Below are 27,933 nucleotides of genomic sequence, written 5' to 3'. Positions count from 1 at the left end.
CAATGCGATTTGGCAGCGGTGCTTCACGGGCGCATTTAACCTCTTCTTCGGCCGCTAGCTGGGTTATATGCGCGCCACTAGCAGCCGAATAGCACCGCTAAAATGATGGTAGAGCGCTGCTAAAACTAGCAGCATTTTACCATCAACGCCTGCCCGCTCCAGTGTGAAAACAGCCTATAAAATAAAAACGGGTAGCCAAAACTTTTGTACAAAAAAAATGGGCTAACTTTACTGTTTTAGTTTTTTTTTTTTTTTTTAAATCATTTAGTGTCATTTTTTCCCCCCAAAAAAATGCATTTGAAAGACCTCTGTGCAAATGCCGTGTGACATAAAATGTTGCAACAACCACTATTTTATTCCCTAGGATCTCTGCTAAAAAAATATATAATTTTTTGGGGGTCTAAGTGATTTTCTGGCAGAAAATACAGGACTTTTACTTGTAAGCAACAAGTGTCAGAAAAGATTTAGTCTTTAAATGGTTAAACTGAGAACTCTACACACAGAGATGAGTTCATTCATTCAAGTGTAAACATTGTATCTTTTTGCTCTTTTCTTGGCAGACTGCCCAGAGAGGAGACAAGTCCCTTCTATGAAGACTCAGGCAATTTGCATTGACCATTACAGAAGTCATTTCCAAGTCGCGCTGTTCTAATTTGGCCTTTTTATCAGCTCAATCGGCCGACCTCTAGTCCATACATGGTTGAATACGAACAGTCTATGCCCAGCTTAGGGTTCAGTTCAAACTACTGTGATGCTATTTTGACTCAATTTGCAATGTGACTTTGATTGTATTTTGGATGTGGTTTGCATATTCTTTTGGGCCAAATCGCACTGTATATCTGACCAAAGTAGCACAACTCTTTCTCAAAGTTGCATCACAACTGCGCTGCATTGATGTGAATAGGCACCATTGGAAGCAATGGTCTTTCCATTGTCATGAGATTCAGTGTGACCCAGGTCACGTTTGAAATCGCATCAGTGTGGTCCAGGCCTAAAATAAAGCTTCTGAGGAAGGAGAGGACGTGGAAATAAGAGTCACACCCCAAAAGTTTAAGGAAAGGAAAGCAATGGAAAATGAGAGGAAGAGGCAAGTAGTTTAACTTCTTCCCGACCGCCGGCTGTCAAATGACGGCCAGGCGGCGGACCTATTGTGGCGGTAGGGCATCATATGACGTCCTCCCGTTTAAACAGGGAATGCACGCGATCGTGCGCACGCATCCCTGTTACTTTGGTGGCGGCTTGTCACGGAGACACCGCTTGCCATCGAGGGGGGTGAACAGCCATTGCGCATGGCTGTTTACCACGTGATCGGCCGTGACTTCATCACGGCCGATCACAAATGGTCACACTTCCACTGTGCACGGCGCATGCGCGCGAGCAAGTCGGTGGCGGTGTGTTCCCCGGCAACACTGCTCGTTACCGACGCTGGTAAACAGCCATTGGCCGGCTGTTTACCCACGTGATCACTAAAATGTAAACAAACCGCAGTAACGAGATGTTACCGGGTTCTCCTCCTCTCACACCGATCGTGTGTGAGGAGGAGATGGCGCTAAAACATCTCCTTACCGCTTACAGTGCACACCAATCACACTGATTGCCCCCCCCAATAAAGAGGACCTGTCACCACCCCTCATAGTACATGTCACTCACAGTCCATCAGAGTACCCGAGTACCTGTCACCAGCCCATCAGATTACCCGAGTACCTGTCACCAGCCCATCAGAGTACCCGACTACCTGTCACCAGCCCATCAGAGTACCCGACTACCTGTCACCAGCCCATCAGAGTACCCGAGTGCCTGTCACCAGCCCATCAGAGTACTCGAGTGCCTGTCACCAGCCCATCAGAGTACCCGAGTACCTGTCACCAGCCCATCAGAGTACCCGAGTACCTGTCACCAGCCCATCAGAGTAACCGAGTACCTGTCACCAGGCCATCAGAGTACCCGAGTACCTGTCACCAGGCCATCAGAGTACCCGAGTACCTGTCACCAGGCCATCAGAGTACCCGAGTACCTATCTGCAGCCCATCATAGTACCCAAGTACCTATTTGCAGCCCATGCCTCATAGAATATACTTTGGGGTGTTTGCTTTCCAAAATGGGGTCATTTTGTGGGTAATTGCACTGTCCTGGTGCTCCAGGACCTTCAAAATTGTGATAGGTAGGAATGAAATGAGATGTGTCATTTATGCTCCTAGAACGCCTGAAGGTACTACTTCAATGTTCAGCCTCTCTATGTGGCCAGGCTGTGTAAAAGTCCTACACATGTGGTATCGCCATACTCGGGAGGAGGAGTAGCAGAATGTGTTTTGGGGTGTAATTTTTGCTATATACATGCTATGTGTTAGAAATATCTTATAAATTTACAACTTTGTGTAAAAAAAAAAAAAAAAGCGTTTATTTTTTTCGACATATTCCAAAAACTTCTGGAAAAAAATGAACCGTTCAAAAGACTCATTATGCCTCAAAGATTATACGTTGGGGTGTTTGCTTTCCAAAATGGGGTCATTTTATGGGAAATTCCATTGTCCTGGTACTCCAGGGCCTTCAAAAGTGTAATAGGTGGTTGAGAAATTAGATGCTTAATTTTTGCTCGTAGAACGTCTGAAGGTACTACTTCAATGTTGGTGTTCTGTATGTGGCCAGGCTGTGTAAAAGTCTCACACATGTGATATCGCCATACTCGGGAAACGTAGCAGAATGTATTTTGGGGTGTAATTTGTTGTATGCATATGCTGTGTGTGAGAAATAACCTGATATCACAATTTTGTAAAAAATAATATTAAAAAAAATCTTCATTTTGCAAAGAATTGTGGGAAAAAATGACAACTTAAAAAAAACTCACCATGCTACTTACTTAATACCTTGGAATGCCTACTTTGTAAAAAGGGGTCATTTGGGGGGTATTTGTACTTTCCTGACTTGTTAGTGTCTCAAGAAATGAGATACACCTGATGTACTGAAGGCCTGATTAGATGTGATCCATTTTCAGTGATTGGCACCATAGTTTGTAGACTCTATAACTTTCACAAAGACCAAATAATATACTCTAATGTGGGTTATTTTTACCAAAGATATGTAGCACTATAAATTTTGGCCAAAATGTATGAAGAAAAATTACTAATTAGCAAAAATTTATGACAGAAACAAAGAAAGGCATTTTTTTCACAAAATGTACGTATTATTTTATTTATAGCACAAAAAATAAAAAACCCACTAGTGATTAAATACCACTAAAAGAAAGCTCTATTTGTGTGGAAAAAAGGGCACAAGTTTTATATGGGTACAGTGTTGCATAACTGAGTAATTGTCATTCAAACTGAGCGCTGAAAGCTGAAAAATTGGTCTGGTCAGGAAGGGGGTGTAAGTGCACTGTATTGAGGTGGTTAAACTCTTCCTTTGGCTTCTCAAAAAGGGAAAATCCTTTTTTGTGCACTGACATTGGAATTCACTATAAGACATAATTACTGCAAACTTTCATTAAAATGTATCTGAACATGCCCTGAGGTCCCCTGGCGTTAGGACCCTCTATTTTCTTCTTTGTTCTCTCCTTGATGAAAGATAGTGAAACCTTCTCTGGATTCTTATGCAAGGAACTATTGAACATCCAAACACCCCCGGACAGGGTTGCTCTGTTTTTCCCTTTTATTCTTACCCCTGTATGCCCTTTCTCTTCATAGCCCAGGCTTTACGAGCTTTGACTTAGAATAAATTGGACCAATCCTATAGCCCACTCTTTTTCATTTCCTCCTTCCTCACATTTCTTCCCTTTCTTGGTTATTCATTAAACCCCTTAGACTCCAGAACAAACCTATAAGAGGTTTACTGCTGTTTATTTTCTCGTTTGTGGCGTACTGCAGACCCAAAGCCCTACAATATGTTTATTTTGTTTCCTTTGGCATCTGTATGTAAATTACTTACACGTCACACTATGTTTGTGGGTTTGACCAAACTTGTGCTGGAGCTGTCATTTACCACTTTTGAATTTCCTGCATTTTATTGCTTATTTGTTGAAACTCTATAAAAATATATATTCAACCTAATACGTACCTGAACATTACACATTGGTATATCAATACAAACAACTTTTGCATACACACACACACACACACACACACACACACACATCTAAACAAATGAATCTGGAAAGAGATGCAATTCCAAGTGAAAATATTCAAATCTGGCACAAAAACCAGTGCACTACTTCATTTCCAGAGCCTTTATTTTGCAGTCTCAAATTTTGCACAACCCAAAACTGCTGACAGAGCCTTATAGCCCTTAATCATTTACAGGAGTTTTCTACAGATGTACCACATTCAAAAAAAGATTGTGCTGAACTTGCTCAAGGCATGCTGAAACTGACAATAATATTCATGCCTGTTGCCAATTTAAATGCAGTAATGGCTCTATGTATATGAAGCAGACATAAAAGCATTCATAGTTCAAAACGCCACTCCAACAGGGCACAATCTGCCTTGATTTAATACCTGTACATATAAGGTTCCATTTATAGGACAATTGCTCTGTGAATGTCTTATAATTTGTGCAAATGTAATGAATAATAAACATAATGGGGGTTATTTACTAAAGGCAATTCCACTGTGCACTGCAATTGGACCTGAAAGTGCCGTTGGCAGTGCAGTTGCTGTAGATCTGAGGGGGACATGCAAGGAACATACAAAACAGCATTTAACTTGCACATGATTGGATGATAAAATCAGCAGTGCTTCCCCTCATTTTATATCTTCCCCTCAAATATACAGCAACTGCACTTTCTTTGACTTACAATGCACTTGTAGTGCAAAGTGGATTTGCCTTTAGTAAATAAACCCCAATGTTTTTTTTAAATCACAGCTTCTATTTGCTGTGTTTCACTGGGTGAATGTAACATGCCCTAACATTCTATCCAAAGAGAAAAATAGTCATTAGAACTATTTAACTATAACAGTTTTTCACACTGAGGCATTTTTGGGCTAAAAAATAGGATTTTTATAACAGCTTACCTGTAGAATCCTTTTCCTTTAAAGTATTTCACGGGACACGGAGCCATAGTAATTACTATGTGGGTTATAGTCCACCTTCAGGTGCTGGACACTGGCACACCCTAAAACAGAAAGTTGCCTCCCTATATAACCCCTCCCACTACTGTCTGGGAGTATCTCAGTTTTGTAGTAAAGCAATACACATGTACACTAGAAATAGGGACGGGACATCTGTGTCCCGTGATGTACTTCAAAAGAAAAGGATTTTACAGGTAAGCTGTTCTAAAAATCCTAATTTCATGAATCGTACATCACGGGACACAGAGCTATAGTAATTACTATGTGGGATATCCCAGAGCAATGCCAACTGAGGGGAGGGAAACACAACCAAAGTAGGGCACCGTGAGATCAGAGGATTTAAACTGATGCCTGCAGTACACTGCGCCCACAGGTGGCATCCTCATGTCTTTCTACATCTACCAGATAGAATCTGGTAAATGTACGGATTGAAGACCAAGTTGCGGCCTTGCAGAATTGAGCCGTGGAGGCTTGGTGATGCACTGCAAACAAAGCACTAACAGCCCTAGAGGATTGCGCTTTGATTTGAGAGGGTAGAACTACCTCTTTAAAACCATAAGCTTGAACGATTACTTGTCGAATCCATTTAGAAATAGTAGATTTCGATGCTGCTGTCCTCTATTAGGGCCTTCAGGCAACACGAACAAAACATCAGTTTTCCAAATCTGAGCAGTCGCCTTTAAGTAGACTTTGACTGCTCTCACCACATCAAGAGAATGTTGTGATTTTTCTTCCAGAGAACAGGGTTCTGGAAAAATAAAGGTAGAACAATATCCTGGTTTAGATAAAAACCTGATATTACCTTTGATAAAAAAGTTAGGATGAGGACGCAATACTACCTTATTCTTGTGAACAATAAAAATATGTCTCTTTACAAGAAAGAGCAGCCAATTCTGATAACCTTCTTGCAGCAGATATGGTTACCAGAAAAAGGTTCCTTGTCAAAAAAGGACCAAGGGAATATGTTGTATCGGCCCAAAAAAAAGGCTATTTTGTAATGCCAACAAAACTAAATTAAAGTCCCAAGGGTTCAGGGGTTACCTAACCGGAGATTAAGCAGTGTTATCCCCCGAATAAAGGTATGAAGCAAAGAATGCGAAGCAAGTGGTCATTGAAATAATACCGATAAGGCCGATACCTGACCTTAGAGAGCACTCAAGGCCAGCCTTATTTCTCACCCCATCTGCAGAAAGTCAATGAGTCTAGCTTTGACCTATTTCCTGGGATGCAACTCCTGGTTTCACACCAGGAGACATATGTTTCCCAGACTCCATAATATATAATTGAGGCCGGCTCCCTTGCATTATTCAAGGTAGAAACTACTGAACCCAACAGCCCATGCTTTTGTCCACGCACCTATTGTGGGTCACAATAGCCAAACCTTTAAATTTAGCGTTTGTAAAGTAGGATGGAACACCGGACCTTGCAAGAGAAGGTCTGGCCGCGATGGTAGAGTCCATGGGTCCCCTACTGCGAGCTTTACGATCTCTGCATACCAAGATTTCTTGGGCCCTGCAGGGGGCCACAAGAATCAACAACGTCCCTTCCTGCTTGATCCTGCAAAGAAGTTGTGGATGCAGGCAGAATATGAGGGAATGCATAAATCAGTGAGAACAGATTCCACGGGAATAGCAAGGCATCTGTTTCGCTTGGTAGTGGATCCTTTGTTCTTGACACAGAGTTGTTGATTTCTTTGTTGAACCTGGATGCAAACAGATCTATGTCTGGGATCCCCCATTTTTTACATATTGACAGAAAGATATCGGGGTGAAGGAACCATTCTCCCGGGAACAACTGCTGCTGACTCAAGTAGTTGCCAGTAGGATATGATTCACTTTTCTCTGGGCTGCACAACTTCTTGTGCCCCCTCGGTGATTAATATAGGCCATTGCTGTGGTATTGTCGGATTGAATCCTGGCAGGTCAATATCGTAAATTGAACATCCAGGCCCTCAGGACCAAGTGCTCTGCCTGAATTTCTAAAAATGTTAATGGGCAAGGCCATTTGTGATCTGGACCACTTCATTTGGACAGTTGCCTCTTCCAGGACTGTTCCCCAACCTAAACAAAAAAGGTTGGCATATGTTGTTACCACTTCCCAGGTAACTGAAGGAAGGATTTTCCCCCTTAGTAGATTTTTGGATATTAACCATAAACTGAGGCTCCGGCGCACCCAGCCTACAGCACCTGGTATTTCCAGGTGGTCTCTCATCCGGGTCCTAACAAGCCCCGACACTGCTTAGCCTCCAGGATGACATTTGTAGAGATGAGTAGGCTTTCCAGAGCTTGAGGGAGACCCTTTTAACTCATTTTTTGGGGGTGTTTCAACCCCCCCTTCTGACCATAACCCGATACACAAAGCAGAGGTACTACCAGAAGACATTGCATCCATTGCTTGAGCAATAGTCCAGCTACTGCCGTTGCTATTAATGTTCAGCCTGATGCAAATAGTAAATGTGTCAAATAGGAAATGTATCACCAAAACCTCTTTCATGCTCTTTGTTCTTATGTGTGTAAATTTTGTAGCCAGCATAAATGGAGTTTTTCCTTTTTTTCATAAAAACACACTCCTGTGTTGGAGGTCGCCAATGTCGCACTAAGCCCCGCCCCCACCATCGCACCGTGCCCCCCTCTTTTTTGTTTTGTTTTTTTAAAGAAAGAAGAAGTTTTGCTGAGTAAGCACAGGCTTCCGATCTGACAGGATCGGCTGAGAGAGAGGGATGGCATGGGGGAGACCTAGAAGCTGCCGCCAAGTAGGGGCGGTGAAAGAAAAAGTCACTGGTGATCATTTTTAGTTCTCCCTTATTCTCAGCCTCTTGAGGGGAAGAGTTCAGCTCAGGTGGGGGTTTCTGGAGGAAACAAAACCCCCCAAACTTACCGGAGGTCTGCCTACTAGCCGGAGGAAAAAAGTCAGCTGCTTCTGTGACACAGCGTAACTCTGAGCAAAGCATAAGGTACGTGCTCCATACAGCCCCCCGTGGTGACACTTAGGCATGACAACATTTACTTTAAAGGAGACATTTCATAAGAAAATAAAAAAATTCATTTAGAAAAACATTTCCCGCTGCAGGGTTTTCTGTGGTAAAACCAACAGACCCGCCCAATCTTCACCCTTTACGATGGGTTCCGTTAAACCTTCAGGAATCGGGACCCTTGGGGAACCCACAATCCTGGACCTGTAAAAAGCACCCCGCCAGTAAAACCTCATGGCCTTAATACCAAAAGTACTGTATCCTGTGGTCGAGCGCTCTAAAAAGAGAAGCATTACAGGCAAAACCTTGTTTCTTTGGATACAAGGAACGGTTGCCATTCAATTCGGCCTAAAATACACATTGAATGGATCCGGCTGCATAGCTAGCCCCAGCAAGGATTGCTCCAGTGGAGCTCAGCACAGCACATCTTCACTCCTGACCAACACCTTACACACTGGCAAAAAAACTGAGATAATCCCAGTATTGGAAGGGGGTTATATAGGGAGGCAACTTCCTGTTTAGGGTGTGCCAGTGTCCATCACCTGAAGGTGGACTATAACCCACATAGTAATTACTATGGCCCTGTGTTCCTTGATGTACGATTAAAGAAATAGTGCCTGTTGCCCAGCCTTTGTGTGCTCCCCTGATATTACTTCCCCCCAGCAGTGCTGCTGACTTCTAGGGCTGAAACGACTAAATCGATTAAATCAACAAGTAATAGATTATGAAATCGATTAATCGGCTAGTAACATAATGGGGTTAAAAAAAATGATCCCTTTATCCCTTTCACGCCTAAGCCCATTTCTGACATTTGGTGTTTAGAAGTTAAAATCTGTATTTTTTGCTAGAACCTCCAAACACATACATGCAGAGAATCTATAGAATAAAATGGCGATTGTTGCAATATTTTATGTCACACGGTATTTCTACAGCAGTGTTTTAAAAGCAACTTTTTGGGAAAAGGACACTTTCATGAATTAAAAAAACCAAACAGTCAAGTTAGCCCAATATTTTTGTATAATGTGAAAGATGATATTACGCCGAGTAAATAGATACCAAACATGTAACGCTTTATAATTGCACAAACTCGTGGAATGGCGACAAACTATGGCACCTAAAAATCTCCATGGGTGACGTTTTACATTTTTTTTACGGTTACCAAGTTAGAGTTACAGAGGAGGTCTAGTGCTAGAATTATTGTTCTTGCTCTGACGATCGCGGCGATACTTTACATGTGTGATTTGAACACTGTTTACATATGCATGAGCGACTTGCGCGTTTTATTTATTTTTATATTAAAAAAATAATAATAATTTGATCACTTTTATTGCTGTCACAAGGAATGTAAACATCCATTGACAGTAATAGGTGGTGATAGGTACTCTTTATGGAGGGATCAGGGGTCTAAAAGACCTCCAATCCCTCCTTTGCACTTCAAAGTATTCAGATCGCCGAAAACAGTGATTCTGAATACTGTATTTTTTTTAAAAACTAGCACCATTGGCAGCCGAGTAAATAGGAAGCTTTCGTGTTTACATTCAGGAGACTGGTACGGGAAGTGCCGGATCGTGGAGGCCCAGTCAGAGCTTGGGGTGGGGTGTCCTTTCCCACTCCTCCATGATAACAATAGAGTGGCTTTTAGTCGCATTGGTTGTTATCCCTGGAAAGCCGATTGCCCACTCTAAAAAACGATACCAGGATGATGCCTGTTGCAGGCGTGATTCTGGTATAACCTCTGAAAGCCAAGGCCGCATATCTGCGTATGCTTGGGGCAAAGGGGTTAAAGTACAAAAAGAGCAAATAATCACTATTGTAAATGTTACTTTCACAGTTCTACAGTAAAAAAAATTAACCCCTTACAGTAGTGATTATCTGCTTTTTTTTGTACTATAAAGGGCTAATTTTAGTTTTCTAGTTTTTTAACCCCATTATGTTACTAAACATCTTCGACCTGGTTCATATCCATGTGTTTTTTTGATGTTTTTTTGCAGAAATTAACTACAGTTGATTTACATGGTTTTCTATGGAGCACGTTCACATCTATGCTTTTTTCAGCCACTGCGTATTTGGAAAGTTTCTGGAACGTTTTTTTCTTAATGCAAACCGGTGCCTTTTTGGTTCAATATACTTCAATGGAGAGGCTGCAGAAAAGTATGTATTGTGTTTTTGCAGCAATTTGTGTTTTTTAAACTGCACAACAACAAAATTGGCGAAAAAAAAATGCAAAAACACAAATCGCAGCAAAATCACGTGCGCAAAAATCAAAAAAACGCACAGCAAAAAGCACTGCAGAAACAGATCAAAAGCAAACTGCATAGGTGTGTACCGAACCTTATGTTGGCCACATTGATCAATTTTCAGATGAGACTATTCAGACGAAAAATCTTTGTACATTCGCTGAATGAAAGACTTGTTTTTAAAATGAATGTAAGTTCTGAACGAAAACCACATACACTGTGTGAGAAATCCTTTGACCAAGAAGTTTTCTATTTCCAAATGTTCCCATCACTGTGGTTGAAAATGAATGTCGATTTGACCCCACCAATGATTAGAAAATCAAACAAACGTTCTTAAAATTAAATTGTTTTTTGAAGGAAGACATTGGGGTCGATTTACTCTTGGCAAATCCACTTTGCACTACAGCAAGCACATTTATAGAAGGTTTGCTCATTGGTGTTCAAAAGCACAAAATATAAATCATTATAAGCAAAGTTTCTACTTACTCTTCACTGGTCACCGTTTTGTGATATTCTAGCATTGCCACAGTATTTGTTTGGCCCTTGTATTCCCTAGTGTCTTTCTGCTGTAAGGAAGCCTAATTAACCAGTTAAGCCCTGGACCAATTTGCAGCCAAAGGACCAGGCCCCTTTTTGCGATTCGGCACTGCGTCGCTTTAACTGACAATTGCACAGTCGTGGGGCATGGCTGCCAAACAAAATTGGTGTGCTTTTTTTCCCCACAAATGGAGCTTTCTTTTGGTGGTATTCGATCACCTCTGCGGTTTTTATTTTTTGAGCTATAAGCAAAAAATATATAAAAAACATTTTTTTCCTCCGTTTAGGCCGATACGTATTCTTTTACATATTTTTGGTAAAAAAAAAAAAAAAAAAAAAAAAATCGCAATTAGCGATTATTGGTTTGTGCAAAATTTATTTGAAAAGCATTATATAAAAGCATTTTTATGAATATATTTTTTTCTTTTTTTACAAGTAATGGCGGCGATCAGCGATTTTTATTGTAACTGCTACATAATGGCGGACACATCACACTTTTTGACACATTTTTGGGACCACTGTCATTTATACAGCAATCAATGCTATTTAAATGCACTGATTCCTGTGTAAATGACACTGGCAGTGAAGGAGTTAACCACTAGGGGGCGAGGAGGGGTTGTGTGTAAGGTTATGTGGTTTTTTTTTACTGTAGGGGGGTGTGGCCTGGCATGTGACCTCACTGATCGTCTTTCCCTATAACAGGGAACAGACGATTGGTGACAGCCACAGTAGGAAGCAGGGGAAGAGGTTTGTTTACACAGACCTCTCCTCTTTCTTTAGCTCTGTTCGCTGGTCCCATGGCCACGGTCATGGAGCTCAGGACTGGTTTGGGAGTGCTCCCCACCCACAGCTGGGCACTTAAAGAGCAACGTACCGGTACGTGCTTTTGCCCAGCAGTGCCATTCTGCCGACGTATATGTGCAGGAGGCGGTCCTTAAGCAGTTAATAAGTCTTGGCACTGCTGGCTGCTACCATTTAAAAGTAGTACAGCCAAAACTCGTTTGGCTGTACTTCTCTGGATCACAGGAGTGCAGTTCTTTCTGCACCCATATGACCCACTTTTAGCAGACAGCAGGCCGAAGCATCTTCTGTGCATCTAAGCACATCCAGTGGAATTTCCGTGGCAATCCATAAAGGGGAACTTCCCCTTTTAGTGTTAATTTCCGCTTAAAAAAGTGTCACTAAACCCACATCATTAAAAAAAAAAAAAAAAAAAAATATCAATACATGCTGTATTACATGCTCCGTCACTATGAGATTTGTTTTCTGTACTCTGCAAAAATCCTGGTTGAGCCTGCTGCTCTAGCTCTACCTTCTGTTCATGACCCCAATTCAGCTAGGAATTTTTCAGCTCTGATGGCAACTCTTTAAAGCGGATGTCCACCCTAAAATGGACCTTCCGCTCATCGGAACCCTCCCCCCCTCCGGTGCCACAATCGGCACCTTTCAGGGGGAGGGGGGTGCAGTTACCTGGATAATCCAGGTAACTGCACCCACTTCCGGGACAGCTCTCTGCAGAAAGGGGAGTAACTTACGCCCCTTTCCGCAAGTGCCCGCCCCTTCCCGCAAGTGCCCCTCTGCCTGCTGGGAAACACACAGCTCCCAGAGGCAGCGGGGAGCGTCCTTATTGCACAACGCAATTCGCGCATGCGCAGTAGGGAACCGGGAAATGATGCCGAAAGGCTCCATTTCCTGATTCCCATACCCAAGATGGCGGCGGCAGGACCCGACAGACGACCTAGCGATCGGCTTCGGGTGCCGACATCGCGGGCGCGCTGGACAGGTAAGTGTCACTATTTTAAAAGTCAGCAGCTGCAGTATTTGTAGCTGCTGGCTTTTAAAAAAAAAAAAAAAAAAAAAGCGGAGTCCCGGTGGACTCCCGCTTTAACGAGTTTCTATGCTGAGCATTTCTATCCTAACACCCATCTGAGCCGCCCATATGATTATAGAGTCACATATGTGGGTGTATACACAGTGGTAAATGATAGCCCACTCCCTCCCTCCTCCATGCCCACTAACCAACTAAACACAACAGGGGTGGGATATTACATGTAGATGAGACACAGGCTGAAGGGGTGTGGAAGAAATCTGCCCACACCAGGTTATTGCCAAAAAATTATGATTTAATTTCAAGTATATTTGTATTACAATTTAAAATAGTTTATTGATATTATTTTTACTCTGCATTCCAAAGGCTGTTTTTGTTTTTAAACATGTGACTAGCAGCAGACGACTAGAAGCTCCTCCTGCTTCTGTTTCCCTGCAGATATGCTGGGAAAGTTCTGGGTCGTGTGACTGCTGTATATTGAATAGGAAAAAAGCACTTCGATTTTTATTTTTTTTACATTAAAATAATTACAGTACCATCATCCATATACAGAAATAGAAGGGACAATGGGGGTTATTTATGAAAAAGGCAAATCCATTTTGCACTACAAGTGCAAAGTGTACTTGAAATTGCTCTTGGAAGTGCAGTCTCTGTAAATCTAAGGAGTAGATCTGAAATGAGGGGAAGATCTGCTGATTTTATCATCCAATCATGTGCAAGCTAAAATGCTGTTTTTTATTTTCCTTGCATGTACCCCTTGGATCTACAGCGACTGCATGTCCAAGTGCACTTTCAGTGCAATTTCAAATGCACTTTGCACTTGTACTGCAAAGTGGATTTGCCTTTAGTAAATAACCCCCAATGTCAATTAAACAGTGTGTGTTTAGTATCACTTTAACCACTAGGCGTCCACGCTATAGCCGAAAGACGCTACAGTGCGGACGCCAATTGCCGGGAGGGCGTCCCTGGATGTCCTCCTGTTTCCCCTCTGCGAGCCCGTTGCAGGCACGCATCGGGGAAATTATGTGTTGCCCGTGTCTCTTGGACACAGCCAATCACAGATCGTGCTAAATGGCCAATCAAAGCGGCCATTTAGCACTCAATCTGACTGTCCAATGAGAGATGATCTTATATGTAAACATATGAGATCATCTCTCATTGACGTCTCTTCCTCTTCACACAGAGACAGCGTGAGGAGGGAGAGCAAACGGCTGCAGCATGAGTGTCAGGGAAAAAAAAAAAAAGTGAATATAAAGTGCCACCTGTCATCAGTGCCATGTATTGGTGCCACCTGTCATCAGTGCCACGTATTGGTGCCATCTGTCATCAGTGCCACGTATTGGTGCCATCGGTCATCAGTGTCATGTGTTATCAGCGTCACATATGTTCCAGTGTTTTTTTTCTATGCATTTTACAGTGTTAAACTTTTTTTTTCTGGGACTGGAACTGCAAGCGTTGGTGTGAACTATGCCATTGTAAACCATATAACCTACTGTCCATGAGTTTTTGATGCAGAAAAAAAAACACACTGGCCCGCATGTGATGTGAACAAGCTCTAACTCCTCTTGGGTGCTCAGCCAGAAAATCCCCTTCATATTCTCATTATTCTTTAAGTTTCAAAACCTCAAAAGGGTCATCCCTTAAAAAAAAAAAAAAAAAATCCAGGCAGGGCTTTCTCTCTAAATCTGTGTGATCTAGCAGATGTTAAAGTTTTCACAAATCAGGGTGTGTCTCCACTGCATTTGTAACAGGAAAGCTGTTCACAAAAAGGGTAACTTTCCTTAATAAATTAAAACTGATGGAAGGCAAATGCTGGAGGCACTGCATTATGACCCATTCAGTCAAATGAATCGCATATCTTAAAGGATAATTGTCAACTTCATGCTGGTCATTTGACTTAAAATTCTCTCTAAACACAGCCATAACAACTACTTACTGAAGAAGATTCATGAAATCATAACATATTTCACATTGCTCCACCGGGCTATTCCTGTCCATATTATTTACTTTATTAGAAACAGACACGTTAGCAAGCAGACTTTAATATCAGGAAACGATATGTAACAAACTCATCTGGTGCATCTTCATTCAATTTAGCCTCTGTTACTATGAAAAAGTGGTATTGCAAGGAAGGCTCACTAACATAAAATATTATGAATACAGTTAATTAGAAGCCTAGACATTAGTTTAAAATTTAATTAAGAAAAAAAATTAGTTTCTATACTGGGAAAACACAAAATTGCTTTTTAAAGCTGGAGTCCACCGTTTTTTTTTTTTTTTAAAGCCAGCAGCTACAAATACTGCAGCTGCTGACTTTTAAAATAATGACACTTACCCGCCCAGCGCGCCCGCGATGTCGGCACCCGAAGCCGATCTCTCGATCGCCTCTCGGGTGCTGCCGCCGCCATCTTGGGTATGGGAATCAGGAAGTGGAGCCTTGCGGCTTCATTTCCCGGTTCCCTACTGAGCATGCGCGAGTCGCGCTGTGCAATAAGGATGGTCCCCGCTGTCTCTGGGATCTGTGTGTTTCCCATCAGACAGCGGGGGACTTTCGGAAAGGGGCGTGGATTCTGCGGAAAGGGGCGTACCTTCTGCAGATATCTATGCTGGAAGTGGGTGCAGATACCTGTACTGTACAGGTATCTGCACTCCCTCCCCCCTGAAAGGTGCCAATTGTGGCGCCGGAGGGGGGGAGGGTTCCAATGAGCGGAAGCTCCACTTTAGGGTGGACCTCCGCTTTAAATAATGTAAAATTTGGATTTAGTATCATGTATCTGTCTCCACCTCTTAGTTTTCAAAAATGGTTACCAGAATATAACATCTTATTTGTGTTTTTACCATCAACACAAACCTGCCCCTCTCCACTGCAATGACGGGTACTATAAGCTGATTTAGTAATACAGAAGCAGAGAACTGAAGGTGTGTTACCCATTATACCAGCAACTTGCTTTTTCAACCGTAATGCACGAACACCAAGGCCCCATGCACACGAGACGCTGTTAAACGCACGTTCAGAGGCAGTTGGACAATTTTTTCAACTGACCCTGAACTCATGCAATGTTATCCTATGTGTCCATGTACACAGTCTAGTTTTTTCCAGTTTTTAGGCAGTTGTGTTTTAACTTCGTTTTTCCAGAAGCAAAAAAATGGGTTCAGACACTTTGCTTTTCCACGTTTCAGACTCAAAACGTGGCCTGCATTTATAAGCGTTTTTAACCACTTCCCACCCGGCCAATGCACATATACGGCCGGGTGGGAGCCGTCTACTCCTGATAGGACGTTCAGGAACGTCCATCAGAAGGAGCGGGATCGCGCGTGCGTGCCCGCGCAGCGGCGCGATCCCGATGCTCCCGTGTCACCCGGACACGGCGCATCTCAGATCGGCAGGAGGGCTCTGTGATTGGCACTCCTGATCACATGACGGCCGTGTCCAATCACGGCCGTCATGTGATGTAAACAAACAGCTGGTTGCTAGGCAATCGGCTCCCCCTCTCCTCACACAGAAGTCATCGCTGAGGAGAGGAGAGCAGATCGCTGCAGCCGGCTGATGATCAGTGAGTATGAGCAGTTTTTTACAGCTTTTTACTCACTGATCATCAGTCTAGTGTACACACAAATCACCACACAGTAAACACACCACACAGTATAAACACAATGTCCCCACACATGTCCCCAAAACATACATGTCCCCAAATAATAAAAACACATGTCCCTAATAATAAAAACATGGCCCCCACATATGTCCCACTAAAATCACATGTCCCAATGATTATCTGCACACATATGTACGTGATCACCTGCACATATATGTACATGATCATTTGCGTACATATGTCCGTGATCACACAAACCAATTATTATACACTTAACGGATTTTTTTTTACCAAAAACATGTAGCAGAATACATTTTGGCTTAAATTTATGGCAAAATTTGATTTTATTGGATTTCTTTTAAAATAGAAAAAAGAAAATATTGTTTTTTTTTCCAAATTTCCGCTTTTTTGCACTTATATCGCAAAAAAAAAAAAAAAAAGGAGTCGTGAATAAATACCACCAAAATAAAGCTCTATTTGTGCGAACAAAATGATAAAAATTTCATTTGGGTACAGTGTAGCATGACCGCGCAATTGTCACTGAAAGCGCTAGAGCGCTGAAAGCTGAAAATTGGGCTGGGAAGGAAGGGGGCGAAAGTGCCCTGTATTGAAGTGGTTAAAGGAACCCAATTTTTTGGACCAGTAAACTCAGAAATATGATGGTAAATCATAAAAAATACTAAAAAAATTTGTTTAAAATGTCATAATTACTTTATAGAGCATATATGCTCACTGATGCAATGCCATAAAAAAATCGTTTTTTAGGTAGCTTAGACAATGAGGAATGCCTCTGTTAGAAAAGTTTTAAATGTTTATTGTGTGACTATTAGAAAAACAATATTCCTTAGACTGATTTTTAAAAACTTACTTCTGAGCACATTATTGTATTAACTTGTTGTATTGTTTTGTCTTAATTAACTCCATAGTAAGTAGGATGATTAGATTTAACTAAATATGATAGCCTAAGAATGTACGGGAACATGAATAGCAAAATAAAGTACCATCCTGTACCATGACAACGTTATTTATGTTCCCTCAGCCAATAGAAGCATAGAGGTGTTATTCTTGTAGGGTATGAGGAGGAGAGAGACATATTTTGGTTGAGACTTTTTTCTGCAGCTTGTCCTGTAAGCGTCTCCCTGTTGTGGGCCACATCAGAAATAAATTGTTTGCTTCTCAATACATCTGGAGTTTTGACTGATCACAAGAGAAGATTCCCAACAGCCTCCAGTTCTTTGCCCCAACCCTTCATCCAATTTCTAATATAATCAGTGACTCCACCTAGTCTGACCAAAGCATAGCAATGTCTTTTTTTCCCACAAAGAAAAACCTTCATACCAATGTCTAGTCAGCCCCAACCCCCCACCATGTTTCCATGTTGAACACCCATCCACTCTGATCAAAATGGCAGAAATAGTTAATAAATGCTTTCTGAGCTTGGGGAGGGTCTATAAGATGTTATCTTTACAAACGCTTATATACGCAAACACGGTAAAACGTGACTAAACGCAGCATGAAAATGTGGCAAAACGTGCATTTTTAAAGGTTAAAGGTTTCTGCTTTTTAAAACATGTGTTCAGCAGAGTTTGCACTGGCGTCTCATGTGCATGGGGCCTAAAGGCAAAGTGCACTTTCAAATTGTTTCTGTTGTTGTTTCAATAGAACTGCAGTTCTAATGGGCTCACAAGTGGTGCCTGCAGATTTTAATGTCATGGCTGATTGATTCCCCTATGTCCAAATATTTATTCACCTAGATTCTCCCTATTTGCTAGAGTAACAGGCAACGTCTTGTTTCTGGTCATGCAGCATCCAATCCATGCATCACCATTTCCTTGGTGTTCCATAACAAATGTGAGAGTGCTAATGTGATGAAACACTGTATGGTGATCTGTGTTAATTGCTCTGCCTCTGTGTCAGATCTAATTGCCATTTAGATCTCACCTAAAGTGCATATGACAGAGACCCAGGGACTTTGGGATGTGTTTTTTCCTTGTGTCTGTCATCTTTAAGCCCTTGTACACACGGTTGGACATTCCGATGGACAATGTCCGATAGGACCGTGTTGTCGGATAATCCGACAGTGTGTGGGCTCCACCGGACTGTTTCCGTCTGAGTATCTGATGGACCAAGTTTTCCAGCTGGGCTATAAAATTTTCCGACAACATGATCCGATCGGACTTTGTCCGATCATGTGTAGAGAATTCCGATTGGACAAAGTGCCACGCATGCTCAGATCAAATTCCTAGACCAGAGCTATTGGCTACTAGCCTGAACGTAGTCCCGTCCTAACGAAATAACGCCATCACGTTAAGTACGATCGGATTTTCTGACAACTTTTTCCGACTGTGTGTATGCAACAGTTTCGGACAAAATCCGAAATGGTTGTCGGAATGTCCGACCGTGTGTACAAGGGCTAAGACTACAGGTCATGCATTAACCTGTGCAGTGCCATACAGCATGCATCATGTTTAAACACAAACAGTTAACAAAAGGACTGTGAATATTTACTTTACCTTAGGCTATGCATACAACGCAACAAAATGACACCATGAAAGTACATGATCAATGTATGCCTTATGCAGGTAAAAAATAAAGCTGAAAGTGGGAATGTTAATGCCTTTATAGCAAACACTTGACTGCTTGACCTGCAGCACCCCTAACCAATGCCATGTCAGGGTTACCACTGCACTTCGCTCTGCTTTGGTAGATGAGATAATAAAGCCTCTATTTCTCTACGATATTGCAGTGATCATAAACTTCTGATACCATTTTGATGACTCTCAAAATGATGCGCTCATACAGAATAAAGAAAAATAAGCTACAAACACATACCTGGTAAAAATGGGATGATTCTCTGCTTTGGATCTTTTTGACCTCCTTCCACTGGAAACTTGTCCAATAACTGCATCTAAAAAAATATACAATTGATAGAGGGTTTGAGAAAACGACCCAACATTTTGAATAAATTAGGTTTGTTATAACTAACCTCTCGCATTACTAACTGACATATCAGCATGGATGTCGCATCACTTCCTTAAACGAAATCTCTCTAAAAAAACTGAGCTATTACTATCCCCCCCCCCCCCCCCCCCATGACTTTTCCATCAAAATCAACAATGCAACCATCAATACCTCCCCTCACGCCAGGGTACTGTGTAATCCTAGACTCTGACTTGTCATTTCAGCCTCGAATCTATTTGTTGTCAAAATTTTGTAGAATTCACCTCCGTAACATCTCTAAAATTCGCCCCTTTTTAACAAATGAAACCGCCAAGCTCCTCATTCACTCCCTTGTTATTTCTCACCTTGACTATTGCAACTCCCTTCTCATTGGCTTACCTCTCCATAGGCTACCCCTCTTCAGTCTATAATGAATGCTGCTGCCAGACTTATACACCTTACCAACTGCTCAGTGTCTGCCAACCCTCTCCTTCAATCCCTACACTGGCTCCCAATCACCCAGCAAATTAAATTCAAAATACTAACCCCAACATACAAAGCCATTCACAACTCTGCCATGAGCTATATCACCAATCTTGTCTCCAAATATAACCCAAAATCGTCTTGTCCGCTCTTCTCAAGACCTCCTACTCTCAAGCTCTCTAGTCTCCTCCTTTCATGCTTGTCTCCAGGATTTCCCCAGAGCCTCTCCCATCCTCTGGAACTCGCTAGCTCCACCTGTCTGGCTATCCCCTACTCTTGCTACCTTCAGGCGATCCCTGAAAACTCATCTCTTCAGAAAAGCCTATCAAGTCTCTAACTAATCTTTTACCACTTCCATCAGCTCATTCCCCACAGTTACAACCTTTTGTACCACCTGCCCCACCCTATTAGATTGTAAGCTCTTCTGAACAGGGACCTCTTAATCCTCTTGTATTTTATTGTATTAGAACTGTATTGTCTCCCTTTTATATTGTAAAGCTCTGCATAAATTGTTGGCGCTATATAAATCCTGTATAATAATAACAATAATAATAATAACTATTGTGTCTCTTAAAGCAAACTTAATTTTAGATTTTTAGTTTTAGAAAAGGCAGATAATGGTTAGAATCCGTGTTTTTTTTTTGTTTTTTGTTTTTTAAGCGGTGTCTCATTGAGGTAGTTTCAGTCAGTTATCACTTTTAAAGTGGTTGCAAAGCCTCAAGGTTATTGCATTCTATGCAATAAAATGAAAATCCTTCTGTGCTGCAGCTTCCACCAGAACCCCCCCCCCTTTTCTTACCTGAGCCCGATCCAGCAATGTGTACAAACGCAGCGGATCCAGCCGCTGCCTCTCTAATGATTGAACAGACTGATGCTGTCAATCAAATCCAGTTACACAGGAGCGGGGGGCAGGGCAGAGCTGAGCCCACAAGGGTGCCCCCAGGGAAAATCGCCCTTACGTGGGGGCACCCAATGAAGAGGAGGTGCCTTGAGCGTCAGCGGCAGGCCACCCCAAAAAAAGAGGATCGTGGCTGCTCTACGCAAAATGATTGCACAGAGCAGGTATTGGGCACGTTTTTTAACATTTAAAAAAACGAGGGTTTACAACCACTTTAAGATTACTTCCCCTCTATTACCATTTTTGTGACAACTCAAACATTTCAAATTGCCATCACTTTCAGTCTCGGTGACAATAGTCACCACAACAAAAAGAGAAGGCAGGTCTCCAAGTTATTCTATTGCTTTGACCCACATACCACAGACCTCCCATAGACCTTCACAACTTAGTCCAGTCAATCTTTAACTGGAACGTATAAGGGCAACAGTCAGAATGCTGACCCTCAATCACCCAGTCTAAATACTTGTGTGCAGGGATTATAGAAGGTAGATAAATCAGATTAAGGTACTTATGTTGATCATATCTAAAAATACACGCGTAAAAAAAAAGAATAAAAAAAAATTATGCAACATACAGATGCATTTGCTAAAAAGTTGATATGATCTCATTTTATGTACATCTAGATGTCAAGCTGCTTATAATTCTCTTAGATATATGTTCCATCATGAGCTTTTTAATCTAGGAGAACTGGGGTGGCAGTAGTCAAGCCGTACAGTTCCAAGGTATGCCTCAGGCACAAAGTAATTCTAAACAGAAAAAGAGGGTTAAAACATACATCGTCTGTATCTCAAACTGGTACCTCTAAGAGAAAATAGTCTTGCACTAAAAAAAAAAAAATCTCAGTTTAGCCAAAGAGAAGAGTCATAAATTAGGTCCTATCCTTCAAACAGAACTTTGTTTTTGCCACATCACAGTTGCAATGAGTCAACGGAAGGGGCACTAGGCTCAGGCTTTTATAATGTAGCGGCACTAAGCAGCCACAGTCTACTGAAGCTAAAATAAAAAGACCCTTTATAATCATCACACCAGTTGGTTTGCATTAGGAGTGGGTGGACCACATTCTGAAAGACACAAAAAAGCAAAATCCTACGTACTAGCGCAGAGAACAGCTGTTCTGCTGATGACAACCCAAAAATTTAAACCACAAAACGGAACCAAAGAAAAAAAACTGAGCAGGAAAAAATCCATAAAGAAATAAATACTAAAACTTAGCATAAGCATATCCAAAATTACCGACACGATTCTCATGCATCAGCACTGAAATCACACTCATCTGATAAAGTATAACTCTGGGTGGCTGTGTAAAGTACAGTCTACATCAGCAAGTCTCGATTCCAAAACAGATTTGCTTTTTTAGTCCGCTGATCATGGGTTCTCTCATATGTCCAGCCTACTTCTTCAGTACTGCTGCAAGTAATCTAGACTACATAACCACAGAGACGGTCCTGAACTCAAACATCGTTTTAGAATGACATCTGGTGCAAAGATGCCCAACATAATAAATATACATACATACATGTTGACCAATATGGGTTTTTCTCTGGCCGATGCCGATATTTAGAAATCACGGCGATATATGATTTTTTTTTTCCTTGCCAACCCCCCCCCCCCCCCCCCTCCCCTTTCATTTCATAAAATCTAACAGGCACCTTTCCCACTGGGGTGTTTGTCAGGCGCTTTTGGGCTAAAAAATAGCGCTTGTAAAGTTCCTGCAAAAAACGACTCCCCTGCAGTCTGTGTGAAAGACAGAGTGCTTTCACACTGAGGCGATGAGCTGGCAGGATGTTAAAAAAAAAAAAAAAGACCTGCAAGCAGCACCTTTGGAGCGGTGTATACTGCTCCTCCACCACTCCTGCCCATTGATATGAATGGGCACCACTGCCGAAGCGCATGCAATGCGATTTGGCAGCGGCGCTTCACGGGCGCATTTAACCTCTTCCTCGGCCACTAGCTGGGTTATATGCGGCCGAATAGCACCGCTAAAACTAGCAGCGTTTTACCATCAACACCTGCCCGCTCCAGTTTGAAAGCAGCCTTAATAAGTGATACAGAAAATTTCTTACATTTAAACATTTATTAAACAAAACAAACCTCCAATCAGTTTACTTGTATGCATAATTTAGGATAAAAAAAAACACAACTATATATTAAATAAAAACAGGTAATCAAAACTTTTGGCCAAAAAAAATGGGCTAATTTTACTGTTTTAGTTTTATTTTTTTTTTAATCATTAGTGTATTTTTTTCCAAACAAATTGCGTTTGAAAGACCTCTGCACAAATGCCGTGTGACATAAAATATTGCAACAACCGATATTTTATTCCCTAGGATCTCTGCTAAAAAAATATATATATAATTTTTGGGGTTTCCAAGTGATTTTCTGGCAGAAAATAGAGGTTAAACTGAGAACTCTACACACAGAGCTTAGTTCATTCAGAAGTGTAAACATTGTATCTCTTTGCTCTATTCTTGGCAGACTGCCCAGAGAGGAGGAAAGTCGCTTCACTGAAGACTCAGGTAACTTGCATTGACTTTTACAGAAGTCATTTGCAAGTCACGCTGTAGTTATAATCGGCCTTTTTATCAGCACAATCGGCCGATGCCGATTAATTAAAAAACGGCATATATCGGCCGATATATCGGTCGACCTACACACACACACACACACACACACACATATATATTTATTTTAATTTCAGGGGCTAAAAAACAATGTAGCATGTGCAAACATGCACACTTTGCAAAAAAATGTTTACAGTCTGTGCAACATAGACAGTGTTGCTTTTAAAAATGAAAAATTAAATAGAAAGTTAAATCTAATTCTGTATGACTAAAGCTCTTTTGGCTTTATGTCTCCTGTCGGTCACAGGAGTACACTTAGTTCTGTGACCCATATTCAGCACTCCTGTGACCCATATTCAGCCAATAGTGGGCTAAAGTCCTCTGTTGTCCGACGCCACTCAGCCGGTCCAGACTCTAGATAGATCCAGACTTCATTGTCAGGATCTACCCAGATTGCCTGGCCAGCAGCTTGCTTAGCCTCTCAGTGTGCCACTGAGAACCTCAGTCAACCACTCCCAACCCCTCCACAGCCCGGCACTCTAGTAAGTGCTGGAGGGGCAATGCAGGGAGCATGTGACCCACAGTCATCGGCTCTCTCCTCACTGAAGACAGAGCTAAGTGATCAATGGTCTTTGATCGCGCGGTTAATGATCTTAGAGGCAGCTGGGGGACAAATTCAGCAACACACCGATGCTTCTACCTAGACAAGTATGTATATTTGTTATTCTGAAATCCCAGACGTCTCTATCCAGACTCCAGAGGATAATTAAACATACGTTTTTTGTCCTAGGTAAATGTGGCCAATCAATAAATTCACAATTTGCAAAAAAAAAATCTGAATTACCAAATCAAAACTATTTGAAACAGAAAGAGTACTTTTATGCTGTGAATAAATACTCCTTTTAAAGCTGTCCTTAATAGGAGAGAGCTTGCATTTGTTCAGAATCAGGATTGCGTCCGAACCCAGAATTTCATTGTCATTCCTGGTCCACTGACCCAATGGTAATGACACTTGCCCAATATGTACATGAGGCAATACTAGTGCCACATGAACTAGTTACATAGTTACATAGTTAGTAAGGTTGAATAAAGACACTGGTCCATCCAGTTCAACCTGAGTGAGTTTCTATAATTGTCCCTATCCCTGTATGTTGCACACTCATATCATTCCCTACCCTCAAGGAGCCCACAATCCAAGGTCCCCATTCATATACTAGGGCTAATTTTTTGGATAGAAGCCAATTAACCTACCTGCATGTCTTTGGAATGTGGGAGGAAACCGGAGTACCCGGAGGAAACCCACGCAGGCACAGGGAGAACATGCAAACTCCAGGCAGGTAGTGTCGTGGTTGGGATTTGAACCAGCGACCCTTCTTACTGCTAGGTGAGAGTGCTACCCACTACACCACTGTGCTGCCCTATAGTGATATCACAAGTCTCCTTGCCCCTTAGTATATGTATGGTGTGGGACAGGGAATTCCCAGCTCATTGGACCAGAAAGGACAGCTGACTACTTGCAGAATGGTCTCTAATTACCAGGAGTAAAACTTCAAAAAGATGGATGGCCACACTGACATATCTCCTTCAAATTTCGTGCTTTGATTTTTTTTTATTTGTGGATATTGTTTTCGATTAAAATGTTAAAATTAAAGCGGCTGAAACTAACTTTTTGAGGCTCTATGATAAATAATAACCTCACAATAAACAAAATGTGTGTATGGATCAGACTTTTTTAAAGTCTGTAAATTTCACCAGCTTGCAATCACAAAAAACAATGAACAAGTCAAGGCAACATTAGGCCAACAGTTTAAACCATTTTGTCGTACATCTTACACGTGTAATCCTATAGTTCCATCTAAACTTCATTTACATCTTTCACTGAAATTTAACAGCATTAAAGTTAACAAATGTATAATTTCCGTTGACCACTGGGCAACCGTTGTAAGGAGGCTCATTAATGAGGGCAAAAAAAAAAACACATAGTTTATTTACACATCTGTATGCATCAGTATAAAAGTCCATGGTCCACACAGCCACTTTCGGGCCATAATGTTGCGCTGCACTCAGAAGCATGAAAAAAAAAAAAAATACATGTCTGTGGCCATAATTTTTTAGCATTCTTTGCACTGTAGGCATGTAAATATTTGTGCAACAATAATAAGTGTACAAGGAAACAGCATAAATGCAGCCCATCAGCCCTTTGTCAACCAGCTTTTAATGAATGTATGAATTTTGCAACATGTATTGCATAAAGCTCAGTCTACATTAATCCCTTCAAAAATATATTAAAGCGGGGACGTGGCTACCCCGCAACTGAATGGATGGCTTACCCTGTAGCTCCGCTCCAGTGACGGGAATCCGAGCATCACGAGGCGACTCAGACTGACCCGATCAGCACCAGCACATACCTATAGTGCCGCACAACTCCCAGGGATGACCCGCAAATGGGAGACTGCCACAAATCCGAAGAAACAGAGATTCCTTCCCTTTTAAGGACCGCAGCACGCTCCAAGATGGCGCTGATGGCTGCTCCCCAGCCTTCGAGCGGGTCCCTCCCTGCCCCACCGACACTCACCTGCGGCATCTACACCTTTATCCTGCAGCCCAGTGAAATCAAAGCCCAATCTGTCGGATTGCTCACAAAGCACTAAGGTGAGAGAACCTCAGACCTCTATGGAAGACACAAGGGAGACCATTAACTCTTTCCCTACCACCAACCAGACTATCTCTGACACCACTTTAAAAGATATGTCGATTTCCCTGCGCAGCTCCCTTCATGCTGACATGATGGAATGTGTGAGGAATTTTAAAGCTGAAGTATGAGAACTGGGGGGGGGGGGCAGAATTGACCATGTGGAACAGAAGATGGGTGAATATGCATCCTCATAACACATTATACATCTGATGAAGTAGCATGGTTCAAAGCAAAGGTCACCAACCTCGAGGACTGTTCATGTAGAAATAACGTGAAGTTACATGGTGTACCTGAAACTATCCTACCCGCACAACTCATCCAATATGCCCAAGATTTCATGGCAGCGTATCTTCCCTCAGTACCTACCTCCGAACTGATTGTGGACAGAATTCACCACGTACCCAAACTGTCCCAACTCTCAGACAACATCCCTAGAGATGTGCTGATGCGGGTGCACTTCTTCCATGTAAAAGAATTTATGCTGGCCTTCCACAAAAATGCTCAGCTTCCTGACCAATACTCAAACATTCAGTTATTTGCAGATCTCCCGCAGTATATTATGCAGAAATTTAAATCCTTACTACCAGTGTCCAAAGCATGTATATTTTAAAGGTGGGGATACCCAACGAAGTGGATTATAACCAAGGATGGCAAATCCTCTGTGATTACCAGTTTAGAGGAAGACTTATTCCTACTAAGAGCACTGGACATTCTACCGGAAAAATCCCCTGAGAAATCTCCACCCACCTCTAAGATACATGCCCAGGACGAATGGCATGTTGTGTCGCACAAGCGGAAAAACAAAAAACATAGCACCTGAGAACCTCTGCAGTATTCAACAACCTACACCACAAGATTCCTATGTCAATATGGAGCCTACAGTCTACAAGTTTCCCCTTCCCGAGTAATGGACAGTAAACCTGCCCCCAGATTCCAGCTGGAACGTACCTTTTTACCTTGTCAGTTATATGTTTGCTCTTTGACTTTTTCTCTATTCTCTTTTATGTTCTCCACCCCTTATCCCTCCCTGGACAAGATGGAAATCGAATGTTCACCTGTGAAGACGACCTGTTTTACAACATTGGTTACAGTTTGCCAACTGCGGATCTTCTGGAGGACCACTGGTCCGTATAAGGTACTATTAGTTCTCCCTCCCATTTATCAGACATGGCTATCAAAGTGACTTCCTTTTAATGTCCACAGCTTGCACCACCCAGCCAAACAATCTTCGGTCTGGAGAGAGGCCCTTAAATTGCAATCTGACATTCTGTGCATACAGGAAATGCACTGGCTGGTCTCAAATACCCCTACCTTTTGCCACAGAAAATTCCCACATATATTTAAAGCTTCAGCATCTACAAAGCAGAAAGGTGTCCTCATTGCTATCAGGGACTCTGTAGCTTTCTCCCTCCTGGAGATGCACGCTGACCCAGAAGTTAGATACCCGATTCTGGTGGGAACATTCAACAATAACCCCTACACTATAATTAACCTGTATGCACCAAACACCCATCAGCACCGCTTCCTGAAAAAGTTATTCTGTAAAGTTGAATAAGTTAAACATGGAACTGTAATCATGTGTGGGGATTACAACATAACGGTGGACTACAAGTTGGACACTACCTCTAAAGCTCAACGCCCCCTACCCTCTTTACAACTTCTACTACATGCAGAGGAAATGTACGATGCCTAGAGATGTCAACACTCAAATGAATGGGACTTCACCTATCAATCCCTCAGACACAATTCAAATTCCTGCATAGACCTAATCCTGGTTGACAAGTTCCTACTTCAAAGAATTTCCTCTTCCATCATACACAATATCACATGGTCTGACCATGCCCCTATATCCATCACAGTGCAGGCAGACCACAACTCTACACTTGCCTATATTTGGTGTGCTAACTCATGGCTATTTCAGCAACCTTCCCAAGTTACTATCTTAACTAAACATTTAAAGGAATATTTCACTTTAAATGCCCAGTCTGTTTCCAGTCAGTTTATGGTATGGTGTGCCCACAAAGTTGTTATTAGGGGCATTATACCCCAACTGTGTTCAAGGGCAAAGAAGCAGAGGACACAAAAGTTAGATTCCCTTTTGTCTGACATCAAATCTTTGGAAGCACAAAA

The 27,933-nt window shown here is 42.0% G+C and overlaps 1 protein-coding gene across 3 annotated transcripts in view; it reads right to left on the bottom strand.

Annotated features, from left to right (window-relative positions):
- SH3PXD2B (SH3 and PX domains 2B) overlaps positions 1 to 27,933 on the bottom strand; it is a 298,381-nt gene that overhangs the window by 156,855 nt on the left and 113,593 nt on the right. For all 3 annotated transcript variants that reach the window (XM_077472772.1, XM_077472773.1, XM_077472774.1), the window contains exon 3: positions 19,059 to 19,134. In XM_077472772.1, the coding sequence (XP_077328898.1) occupies positions 19,059 to 19,134 (76 nt within the window). The remainder of the gene's footprint in view (positions 1 to 19,058; positions 19,135 to 27,933) is intronic.

The sequence above is a fragment of the Lithobates pipiens genome, unplaced genomic scaffold, assembly GCF_037356315.1.
Source record: "Lithobates pipiens isolate NorthernLeopardFrog02 unplaced genomic scaffold, aLitPip1_a1.2 Scaffold_8, whole genome shotgun sequence".
Taxonomy (NCBI): Eukaryota; Metazoa; Chordata; class Amphibia; order Anura; family Ranidae; genus Lithobates; species Lithobates pipiens.
The sequence above is the reverse complement of the archived record's forward strand: the minus strand, read 5'-3'. Positions and strand labels throughout refer to the sequence as shown.